Below are 12,749 nucleotides of genomic sequence, written 5' to 3' on the forward strand. Positions count from 1 at the left end.
TACTAGGGTAATGACTGAAGCTGGCATCTTGTCAGGTCTAAATAAGGAAAAACCCCAGTCAGTCTCACTGGGGATTTGGGAGGAAAAAAAAATAAGTGGCAAAAAGAAAGATATAGTGTTTGACTGAGAAACTCTTTGAGTCTGAGCAACTGTCTGAGAGGGAAGAGGGAGAGAGAGAGAAAAGAGTGGGAAAGGGACAGACAGTGGAACCTGACACACATCTGTCAAATGTACCTCAGGGTTTTGGACTCCTTTATCCTCAATAGCCTTTCCTCATCACAAAATGCATTTTCTGAGTTCTCCTACATGCACACACAGACCTGCTCTCGCTCTCTCTCACTCACACACATCAAAGCTGTACTTGTGTGCTTCTGCAGAGAAAATAAATGACTACATTAACGCTATACCACAAGCTCACATATATTTCACTTATTAGAAAAGTGAAGGGAAAATCCCCCCTGTGATGCATAACCCTTTCTAACTACCATCTGCATCTGGTGGATGAAACCTAATGATGGCAGTCCATCAGGCTTTAGCTGGTTATCTTGGTTAACTAGATAATTCTGAAATAAGGGTGCCCCTCAGAACACTCAATGCAAGCATTAAAAATTTAATTTTACAAAAGATTTTCTACCAAGGGTGAAAAAAATCTGTGCTAGAAATTGTATAAGGTCAGCAAGCTAAGTAAGCTCTGAATATCAGCTTGATTCTTAATATGACTAAATGTCCATGAGCCGATGTGCTCAGTGACATCTTTCATTCTGACTACAGCGATCTCTGAGGTCTTGCATGATATCTGTGTACATACTGTATGCTGCAAATTAGTGCGTGACAATGAAAACCATAGCTTAATCTGCATTGGCTAGAATATCCACTGACAAACATGTACCTACAAACTGTAGTTAATACAGCATGCAGGCTATTAAAAATATTTAGTATGTATTTAGATATTTAGATATTATGCCCACATGCGAGATTTAAATGTATATTCTTCAGGGAAAAGATTGTATATTTGTTTGTATTATATACAGCTGCCAGGTCACGTAAGGTCACGGCAGGTAAAATCCCCACTGTCCTCTTCTCCAGCAGCAGTGGGCTACTGGCGCTGACCACCCAGGCGAGGTGCATCTCATCTGGAACAAGCCTAAAGAGGGATACTGCTGTTGTAATTGATTTCAGTTATAACAATTGTGAAACCAGACCAACTGATCAACATGTTAGAGTAGCCTATACAAATTCCAAAACCTAATATTTTTTTCCTCAACGAATCCTTCAGTTTACATACAGCGAACCTGATAGCTAACTGCATTTGTGTAATATTCTTGTTACTTCATTGTTTCTTTGTGACACCCAGGACTCGGACCACAAATCGTTTCTTCTTTTTTTTTTTTTACTAAAAACAACCCCCCCCCCCCCCCCCCAGCCTCACACAGCGCTTCTGTAGCCATGATTAATAATTTCTTGACCCGTACAGGGACGAAAATGGTGCTTGGTTGGTGTCAAATATGTAGTGATGCCAGCAATCTCCTGACCATATGCTTAATTTACACTGGGGACATGCCCCCACTACCTTCTGAAATGGCTTACTTTGTCCTCACCACATTTTGAAAGTGTACTCTGAAAATATTAGTGTTTCGTGTATAAGTCTTTGCTTCACTCATTCAATAATAATTTGAGTATTAATATGCTTGTTTAGTTTTTTAAAATGAAATATGTTTCGAATGACATAATTAGTGTTCATGCTTATAATTTGTTACACGATGCAGTGATAATAAACAGCAAAAAAACAGCAAACTGACATTTCATGAAACAAAACAAAACATTTTTTACATTAAAAAATAAATAGACAATTTTACTGCCATGGTGCAAATACTTTTTTGTATATTCTATTTCGGGATTTTTGGATGCCCGATTTTCTTCTTAATTTTAGTCATATCCAATTCCCACCTATCAGGTAAACCTCCTCTGTCATGTGACAGGTGCCAAGTAGAGATGGCAAGAGCTATTACATGCTTCCTCCAGGGCAAATTCAGCCAATCTCCACATCTTTTCAAGCCATGGCTCATTGGCCAGTGTGGCTATAATTGAAAAGGGAGAATGCATAAGCCACCCCTCCCTGCCTGAAAGCACAGTCAAGCTTGCTTTCCCTGGCTCCGAGATGGTTGTGGCATCACCTGAGATCAACTTGCGATTTGCCAATGATTGGCGAATGCTTTTCTGTTGTGCCGCTCAGGAGCCCTAGTGCTCATAGTTCCTATATTGGCTTGACAAATGCATCCATACAACTGTTTCGTTAACCTCTTCTTTTCAGTCCCAGCGCTGATTTCGCCATGCCTGAGTACTTGATTTCTTAAAGGGGGATGCAAATTTGAGGTGCAGCTGATTGAATGCAACACCAGGTCTGCGTTCTAGTGCCCTTTGCAAAATAAAGTTATGCCCATGCTCCCTACCACTATCTCTATGAATACCTAATCTAACTATATTGACCATTGTGAAAGACAAAAATATCATGTATATTGTGTAGTCTGCTTCTGGCATAAGGGCCAAAGACAGTACGCATGAATGTGTCACTACAGTGTCATGACTGCAAGCGTCAAAGCCTTCATTTTGTATCCGCATATACTGAAGAGTTATTCTTTTAAAATCTGACCATGAAGTACAAAGAGCAAGTGGTACTATAGAAATGTACAGTACTGTACAGCATGTTTTTGAGCTGCTTATCTTGTTCAGTTTTCCAGCTAGCCTCACTTAGTGAGACACATTATCAGCACTATGTTTCTCTGCTATCCCTTAATATACTGAGCCTCAGATTCAGTCATCTTAATGTGCTATATCATTTCAACCACTTGTTCAACCACCCCAATCTGAATATCACTGCAGATTACAGACCCTATTAATATTTACTACCTTTACCCCTTATCACCAAGGTGATATAAGGTCTGATAAGAGGTACTCATGAAGTGATATACATTACAAAGAGGATCACTTTTCCCTAGAAGTACTACTTCCTGGATTTCTCATAGCAGAATCAAGAAAACATTGATACTGCAAAGGAGATATTTCTTATAAAGGCATAAATCAGCAGCACAGCTATGATTTGGAGAAATATTGCCTAAAGTCTGCTAGCATTAACAATACATATCTTACTGCTTTTTGCAAATTATGGCTACGTACTTCTGTAAGCTAACCATGGTGAAGGTTTGATTAATGTCTTAAGGGATGTTCTGCTCAGGACTATGCTGTCCTCAGCACACCCCATCTCATTCTCTCTAGGCAAATGTTTAAATTATTCAAATATGATGCTCAGAGGCAGGCAGATATGAATGTGTGGAGGCGCACATCTCTTAATTATGGTCTGCAAACACCCATGTTACATATATGCAGACAACAGCTTAAGCAGTCCACTGACAAATATTCCACCCCTGCATGTCATGATCTCTCTCTTCTCTCCCCTACACAAACACACACACACATGCACAGAGAGAGAGAGAGAGAGAGAGAGAGAAAGAGAGGGAGAGAGGGGAGATCCTTTGTTCCTATTTTGCTTCTTTTCTGCAGAATCCTGCAAAATGTGACTTCAGATCAGTTTGAAATGGCTGGAGGCTTTCAGAAAAGGCACTGAGACCTCACATGGCAAAAATAAATTAAAATCTTCAAAACAAAAAAGGAATACTGTGCAAAGGAGTCTCCCTAGCCCACACAAACTAGAACTAGGGTTCTTAGACCGAGGAATTGGACATTTGGGGCTGGACATCTCTTAATTATGGTCTGCAAACACCCATGTTACATATACGCAGGCAACAGCTTAAGCAGTCCACTGACAAATATTCCACCCCTGCATGTCATGATCTCTCTCTTCTCGCCCCTACACAAACACACACACACACACACACACACACACACACACGCACACGCACATGCACAGAGAGAGAGAGAGAGAGAGAAGGGAGATCCTTTGATCCTCTATTGCTTCTTTTCTACAGAACCCTGCAAAATGTGATTTCAGATCAGTTTGAAATGGCTGGAGGCTTTTAGAAAATGCATTGAGACCTCACATGGCAAAATAAATTAAAACCTTCAAAACAAAAAAGGAATACTGTGCAAAGGAGTCTCCCTGGCCCACGCAAACTAGAACTAGAGTTCTTATACTGAGGAATTGGACCTTTGGAGCTGGCTCAATTGAAAGCCAAATAGTCTTTCGCAAGCAGACCTTTCCAAAGTAAGAGTGGGTGTGTATTAGATTTCTGGTCTCAACCAGACATGTGTGTTCAATATAAGCCGTGATGGGTAAATTCCAATGAATACACACTAATGAAAAGTAAATAGTATGCTAATAACAAAAGAAGCAATGATATCAAAATTAAAATATAGTAAACTAAGATAGCCTGGATTTGAGTATTCATAGCCGCTTAGCGAGAGGTTATTGACTTGGTTTATGGAAAAAAATTACTGGTTGAATATAATTTGACATAGATTATTATAGTAAATTAAATGGTAAATTGTTACTTTGTGAATCTGTGGAATGAGAAAAATTATTTGCGCTAGTAGGGATTTGAGCCTAATGTAATTTATGGTCTCAGTTTCTTACAATATAACCAGGCTGGTAAGCTTTTCACCTTCCCATCTGTCAATTTATGACCGCTAAAGAGAGGGGAGAGCCAGGCCATCTTGATAGCTAGATCATTTATGACTTTATTGCTCAGCTTCAAGACACCAGTGTGGCCTAGGTTTGGTCAGTGGCCTGGGAGGGTAAGAGAGCCCCTCTTTTGACCAGGTCAGAGTATCAGGGGATCAGGGGAATAATTTGTAAACTCTCTTCACTACAACACTTAAAAGAGGGGTCGTTCCAACTTGGTGTTAGAACGCTAACCACCACCTGTAAGTACAGAGGGAAGTGTTCAGGTCCAGCAGTCTCAAATTTTCAATTAGATGCTGAGGAATTATGGTGCTGAATGATGGTGTTGAATTCTGAACTGAAGTCTATGAACAACATTCTCATGTATGTGTGCTTTTCGTCCAGATGGGTAAGAGCCAGATGAGAGTGGTAGCACTTGATCATTTGGGATGATACATGAACCGTCGGGAATTCAGTAAGGGGCACAGCTGCATTTTGATGTGCCTCATCACTTGTCTCTTGCAGCACTTCATGATGATTGGCATGAGTGCTACGGACCTTGGTCAGGCAGGTAGGCCTGGTCAGGCATGTAATGCCCAAATGCCCTGCCACATGCTCTGTGTGTTGTGGGAGGCCTGGAAGTTTCGCTGAGCATGTGTGCTCTATGCATCCCTGATGACCTGGGATAGTTTTGCCCTTGCTGTTCTCAATGACACGTTGTCACCTGTGCTGACGGCTGAGTCATGAGTCTTCAACAGCATACACCCCTCGACAGTCATCCACAGCTCCTGGTTGGGGTATGTGATGATGATCTTGGAGACAGTAATGTCGTAATTCACTTGCTGAAATAATTCACTTGCTGATGTAGCCAGTCACTGATGCAGTATACTCCTCCAGGTTGATAGAGTCATATCAGTTGCAGCTTTCCTAACGTGCCCCAGGCAGTGTGCTTAAAACAATCCTGGATGGCATGGATGGCTCCTGCTGGCCAGATTCTCACCTGTTTCAGAACTGGCTTGAAGATCTGACAAGCAGTGTGACAAGTATATGACAATCTGGTATTAGCATCACATAGTCGCTGACTTCGGGGCAGGGCTCTGCGTGCAATGCACCGCAGATGTGTAAACAAGATCCAACTCAGATTTGCATTACAATAAACAGTCTGTCCAAGTATGTATTCTGCAGTTCACTAATAGCCCTAGCGCTCATAGAGCACCTCTTTAGTGATATTGCTGGGGGGGAGATGTACACTGAAACTAATTTCTGTGAAAATAAAAATGCAACAGTATCTAAACTCATGCTGAGTGTTGCGCTGGAGTCAGATGTAGATTAGGTTATTGTCCAGGAAGCAGACACTGGGAGAATGGATGGTAGAGCAGGTCAGCTAGGGGTATCTTTTATCCTAGCATGGACTCCTGCCCTTTTACCACACTTCTGTTTACTGGCACATCGCTTACAAGTCCAATCTCCTGAGCCCCAGCATTAGGTCATGCTGAGGCCTGAGGCCTGGTCCCTGTAGCATGAGCAGGTTGCATAACCTCTAGAAGGCAGTGGTAGCTTAGAGGTTAAGGTACTTGCCTTGTAATTGGAAGGCTGCTGATTCAAGTCCCACCACTGCCAGATTGCCACTGTTGTGCCCCTGTGCAAGGCCTTTAACGCTCAATTGCTCAAGTTGCACTCAGTCATAATTGTAAGTCACTTTGGATAAAAGTGTCAGCTAAATTCTATAAATGTAGAAAGTTGTCCTCTTGTCTTGTTAGTCTCTGAACTGTTGTAGAGTCTGGCATGAGCAAACAAGCTGCCATGCTTTGACAAAGAAAATGAAAGGGTGTGGGAGCAGTATGTTGCTCCAGAGTCCAGTAATGTGCAGCAGTGACTTCAGGAACCTGTGGCCTTAAATAAGAGAGGGGAAACAAGGAACAGGTATGTTTAATAAATGGGTGATTGGTGTGGTTCTGTGCAACAGTGGGCATGTCCCTCCTGCTAGATGATTGGCCTACCATGACAATTAATTACCATGACAAATGTTTGATGTATTTAACATGGTCCAGAATATCAGGAAATAAAGCTAAGCAATATTTGACTTATGGTGAATAATGCTACCAGATACACTGATGCCCAAGCAGTAAGCACCTGAATAATGCAGAAACAAACAAACAGCAAATATTGTCAATAGCTTCAAACAAGCCCCTTTCAAATGTAGCACATAAGGAGAATGAAGGAGGGAGAGAGAGGGAAAGAGGCAGAGTTGCGAATTCTGGAGACTCAGTATGATTTGTCATATAGAGTGAAACACAGAATACCATCTCAGAGCACTCATGCCAAAACATGTCCATCCTTCCCCCTCTGTCTCTTCTCATCCTCTATTTCTACCTCTTCATCTATATGTTTATCAGTCCTCTATGCAATTCTCTCTTGTCAAACACAACCCTCCAACATGTTTAATTCAAAGCCACCAAAATAATATCTCATTAAAAGGTTCCAAATATCATATTTTCTGTCTGCCACTTGCATTTCACAGAGGAGTAAAGGCCACTTAGAAGCATGGCTCCTGTTTGTCAGACACAATGACATAATTGAAGCCCTGGGCCACAGAAAAGACATAGCTGGGACTTACCAACAAGTTTAGCATGACATATGTCGCCCCTTAGCTTCTGTATACTCCTTACATGGCGTAAACTAAATCCTCCATGGTTTATCCAGGTAATTAAACCTCACAGTGGTGGAAATAACAGTACTACTGACAGCTCGGCAAAATAAAGGTCAGCCCTATTTTCTTGCTTGTAAAAATGATATAACAAATACCTATTTTTGGTTAATCATGTTATTCTCCATATGAGGGATGAACTGAAAAGCCATTATTAAGCTTTGCTCATAGCGTTTTGTGTTGCCTCTGTTTGTGGTAATTGAATGCATGGAATGTGCCAAACCCCTTACTCCATTAATTAGTCATGTCATCTATAATGTACATGGTTCTGAGCACTCTAATTTGTTAGCCTTCTATGTGATGTTTGTCTGCAATAGTCAGTCATACAGCCCTGTAACGTTGAAGGGTTAAAGAGGATGCGGGGATGAGGCACATTAAACAAAGACATATGTTTTAATGTAGATTTAACACTCACGACTCAAAACACACATTAACACACTACTAGGTTCAAACACCGACAGCTTTGACGATACGACACGAGACTTATATACACGCATGACAGTTACACACAACAAGGATCAGGTGAACGGCATGAGAGGGCGTGGCAATACACACACGTTTGAGGGGGGAGGGGCTGTATCGTGACAGAGCCCTCCTCAAGGGCCCGACTCCCGGCGCACCAGCCAATCAGGCTGCGGCCCCGAGACCAACGCCAAAAGGCAACGTTGGAGGACTGGACAACCCGCCATGGGCCAGCGCGAGCAGGGCAGCGGGGGGAAGGACAGGGACCAAGAGAATGACAGACACAGGGACTCACACACTAACGGGCATGGGCACAGACACAAAGGGGAACAAAGTGACCGGTACATTTAGTGTAATAGGGACAGGCACGGTGACGGGGAGAGGCACATGAACAACACCACATACATTAAATAGTCCAGAGAAAGGGGAAGGAACCCCAGCCAGTCCTCCAGTTGTCAGCTGGGTCGGAGGCCAACCAGCCTGGCAGGGAGTGTCCCTCGCCACCTTAGGTAGCAGCGACTGTCCTGGTTTCGGCGCATGTGCGTCGGGAAGCGCACCGGCTGTGTTGTCCGGTTCCGTTGCAGGCACTGGTGCCGCTGCCTTTTTGTCTCCACAAGTCTTAGGTGTAGGCGCATGCACTCTGGGGCTCTTTGCCTTAGGCGGAGGAGTGTCCTCCTCTGACGACGATGCCTCCCTGCTAGCCACCCGCGGCAGCCTGCTTGCTCCTGGGCAGCATGCCTTAGGTGCTGGAAGCTCGTCACCCTCTGAGCTTTTGACGTCAGTCAGAGAGGAGGGATTCCCCTTCTTCTTATTGCCTTTCCCAGGCATCCTTGGTAGGTCAGTGTTTCTGTAACGTTAAAGAGGATGCAGGGACAAGGCACGTCAAACAAAGACATACATTTTAATGTAGATTTAACACTCACGACTCAAAAAACACACATTAACACACTACTTGGCTCAAACAGACAGCTTTGACGATATGACATGAGACTTATATACACGCATGACAATTACACACAACAAGTATCAGGTGAACGACAGGAAAGGGCATGGCAATACACACACGTTTGAGGGGGGAAGGGCCATACTGTGACAAGCCCCTTTTCAGGTTTTCCTCCTTATTGCTAATTTGGGTTTGCGCAATGCTCAGATTTGTGTTTGATGAGATGACACACTTGACCAAGGTTTAACCTGTGGCGGTTGCTTCCAAAACTCATCACTGGGCTTGCCAATTAATTTCTGGTTGTTTTACCTTTATATGCAGTGTTCTTCCCAGTCTTGGTGGGTGTTTAACCAGTATGTATGAAAATGAAGGTTATGTATGGGACTGAGTGGCAGTGGGCTATATATGGGTCAAATTTTGAATTCTGTAAACTGCATATAAGAATATGATAAAGAGAAGCAAACAGTTTTTTTTAGCATTTTTATCACTAAAAATTTGAAGTGTGTAAAAGCCAGGTGGCATGAAAAAGTATTAAGGAAGAAGCCTGACTTTTCCATGTTTCCATGAATTCCATGTTCCATTAATTTTTCCAAAATTCTGAATCTAATCTGGCTTTTTCTGTTTATTTTAAACACTAATGTACTGCTTTGTATAGAATACAGTAAACACAAATCCTGTGCTTGAGCAGAAATAGAAACATACATACTTTTAAAATAAAATATTACTTCAATAAAATTTGCACATAATAAGAACTTGCTTTTCAAATATTAAAATATTTGTAAAAATATTATTGTATAAATATTATTGCTTCTTATATATTAAATGTCATATCACCCAATTCTTCATCACACTACTACACCCAGCAGGCATTTCGTCACCCAAACCCTGACTTTGTATATCTTGAACCCTGACTTTGTATATCTTGATTCTGATTTCTGCCTGCCCCTGTTGGATTCTTTTGCCTGGATTTTGGATAGTCTTTCTGTTTTTTTTTATTCGGACTGTGTTCTCCACATCCGAGCTACTCCATTACTTGAGTTTTCTGATCTGTTCGACTGTGTGGTCCTGCAATAAAGCCATATCATTTATCTGCAAGCATCTGATTTTTGACAGGCCCGTTACATTAAAGGTGCTGTGATTTATTATGGTCATAACATTGTTATAAAGTATTTTAGTAAATATGTAAAATAGGCTGTATGTAATATATGTACTAATATTTTTAATTAGATATGTTGCCTTTTTGGTTTTATTTACCAATTTTAACTAACTAATATGACTCACTGGGTGTACAGATCTTAATAAATAAAAAATGACTGATGTGTTGTAGCAAACCAACAGTTCTTGTAATATCTAACAGCTCTCTTTAGCGACTCTTCCATCCAACAGCTATATGTGCAGCACATCAAAGAAAGAGATGCTGCTGTATCTGATTGGCTTCAGTATAAAAAATTTTACAAATTAAAAAAAAAAAAGTTTTTTCTAGAATCACAAGGAACTAGAGAAGTTACCCGAATGCCTGAATTGAAGAAAAACCCTGAATTGCTTTAAGCAGGTTTAGAAGATGAATGAAGAAATGTAGTGGCCTGGAATTAGAAAGTGCTGGAAACACTGAAATAGAAATAATTAGTATTTTTAAAAGGTATTTATATGTATTTTTTGACTGTCCACCCATGGCAAAACAGCTGTGTGTGTCATGTACATCTGAATAGTAGCAGTGATCTCAGAATGAGAGGAACATTCAGGCATCCTGTTTGATTAAAAATGAATAAACCCTGTCTGGGTCGTTTTTTTCCCGTTCACAAGCATGGTTTTAAGAGCTTTCACTTTCACCAGAATTATTAATCCAGTTTAGAAAAATGCTGATGGTAGCTTTTTCTTTGGAGAATTTTATTTGAGTTCCAACACTATTAAAAGTAGAATTTATTTTGTGCTATGTAAGTTGCAGCACTATTAAAATGATTTACCAGGATAACACCCCCAAGGTACTGCCACTTCACTCAAGTCAAAAGAGCGAAGCTCAAAATTTAATGATAGGAGAGACAATGGAGTGTCCTATTTAATTAAACTCTGATTAAACTCTGATATTTCCATGGTTAGGGAGCAAAATGTCATACACAACTATCAGGGAGTATACAGGAATTTATAATTGCACTGATGTACTGAAGCAGCAGAGCACTGGCATCTAACCTTGGTTTTCTGTTTGCCTATAAAGAACGAGTAGGGTTTCATTGTAGGTGTAGATTATGAGGACTGTGCAAAAATACAACATCATACACTAAAAGGCAAAGTACAGATTGATCATATTTTTTTCTTTTTACAAAATTACAGCAATTCCTGCAAGAAAAAAATGTCTTACATCAGTAATTTTAGAATAGCAGCAAAATTGCATTTTTAGTACTTTCTACAATCAAGAATTTTTTTATTGCACTCAAGGGAAACCAAGATAGAAATCATTCTGTGCATATCACAAATTAGTATTCAGGGGACCTTATTCAATCCATTTAAGATAAAGAACTCACAAAGACAAGGTCACACACTCCATATAGAAGAGTTTAATTTATTCACCCTGATTTTACTTAATATCTCATGAGCAATCGCAGACAAGCATGTGATTGTACTGTTCATTTCAGGGAGTTCATTTCACTTGTGACAGTCCACTGGCTGTATTATCAGTGCTGTTCCTGAGTCACTCTGTTTTATTTAACACATGGGCAAGCATGCACATTTTGCCTTTGTTATGCCTGTAATATTATGACACTGTTATGCCATTTGTAATTAACCCTACTATAATGAACTGTTCACTATACAAATTCTGTTGGGAATAACCCTGGAGTGCATTAAGCTAACTATATTATCTTTGTTTATTTTTCCAGAATGAATACATGTGTCCCAGACCACTTCCTCGAGCCTGGATTGGAGACATCCCACCCATTCTATAGCCAGAATGTTTTAATCTCCAATGAATTATGAACAGGCAACAGGGTTCCTAATTACATTCTCTCCATTGCATCAGCTCATGGCCCACGGTGCCATTTTCTTTCTTATTATTTGCCTTGCTGTCACATGTGGAAACTTTTCCACCATGGACATGCGAAAAGGAGAGCTGAAAGACAGCAGGGATGGTTTCAGTGGCCCATAATGTGCATTTTTTCTTACACAGTTTTGTTCTAGATGCATCACTTTTTTTCGGCGTTTTGTATAGACAGCTCTTAGTCTTTTCCCAAGTCTTGTTTGGTGAGTGATCACACAGGAACACAATGAACAATTCTATACTAAATCTGTGGACAACAAAACATTCTAAACAACAGAGGAATTGAAGTGCTGTGGATATAATGAAATGATCTCCAACATGAAGCTGCATCTGGGAGACAACCACTGACTTGGCAAGTCAAATGTTACCTTTATCCCATTTCTAGACTTATCTTGTTATTTAATGCTCTTGTGTATCAGAGCTATTCATTCTCCAAATGACTTTGTGTAAGCCCCTTATCTTTGCTGCCTAAACTAGATTTCCTAACATTGAGGTCTGTTTATTTTCTGCATTTCTCTCTCTGTATGTGCAGTGTAATTTGAGGTTAGTTTATTGTTTACATAACCTTCTAGCTACTGGCTCAGCATTAACAGAGGTCTTAAACATGGATGCTTTAAACACTGACTCTGCGAAACCATCGTGCGTCCCTGTATATACTCACGTATGTTTGGGAGGAGTGATAAAAGATGTGCATGATGTTAGGATGTCAACGCTGTTTATGATGACATATATGGTATATTGTTTGTATTTTCTGTTTATTTTATGAAATGTATTTGTGTATATGAGGGCTTAGAATATTTGTGTGTGTGTGTGTGTGTGTGTGTGTGTGCGTATGTATTTGCTTGAGATTTTACCATAAGCTTAGCTTGTCACTAAAACTTTGCCATTTCTATTCAAGCACTTCTAATTTAATAATTAAATTTTGCTATGAACTGTATTGTACAATGGCAATTTGTTGTTTTATAATGAGAATTCTGTCAGAATCAATGGT

General features: G+C 40.5%; 1 protein-coding gene across 2 annotated transcripts in view; it reads left to right on the forward strand.

Annotated features, from left to right (window-relative positions):
• lrrtm4l1 (leucine rich repeat transmembrane neuronal 4 like 1) overlaps positions 1-12,745 on the forward strand; it is a 28,980-nt gene extending 16,235 nt beyond the window's left edge. For both annotated transcript variants that reach the window (XR_003410436.3, XM_027007242.3), the window contains exon 3: positions 11,601-12,745. Coding sequence is in view for 1 of the 2 variants with exons in the window: in XM_027007242.3 (XP_026863043.3) it covers positions 11,601-11,666 (66 nt within the window). In the remaining variant the exon portion in view is untranslated. The remainder of the gene's footprint in view (positions 1-11,600) is intronic.
• The last annotated feature ends 4 nt before the right edge of the window (positions 12,746-12,749 follow it).

This window comes from Electrophorus electricus, chromosome 19 (assembly GCF_041902795.1).
Source record: "Electrophorus electricus isolate QZ-2024a chromosome 19, ASM4190279v1, whole genome shotgun sequence".
Taxonomy (NCBI): domain Eukaryota; kingdom Metazoa; phylum Chordata; class Actinopteri; order Gymnotiformes; family Gymnotidae; genus Electrophorus; species Electrophorus electricus.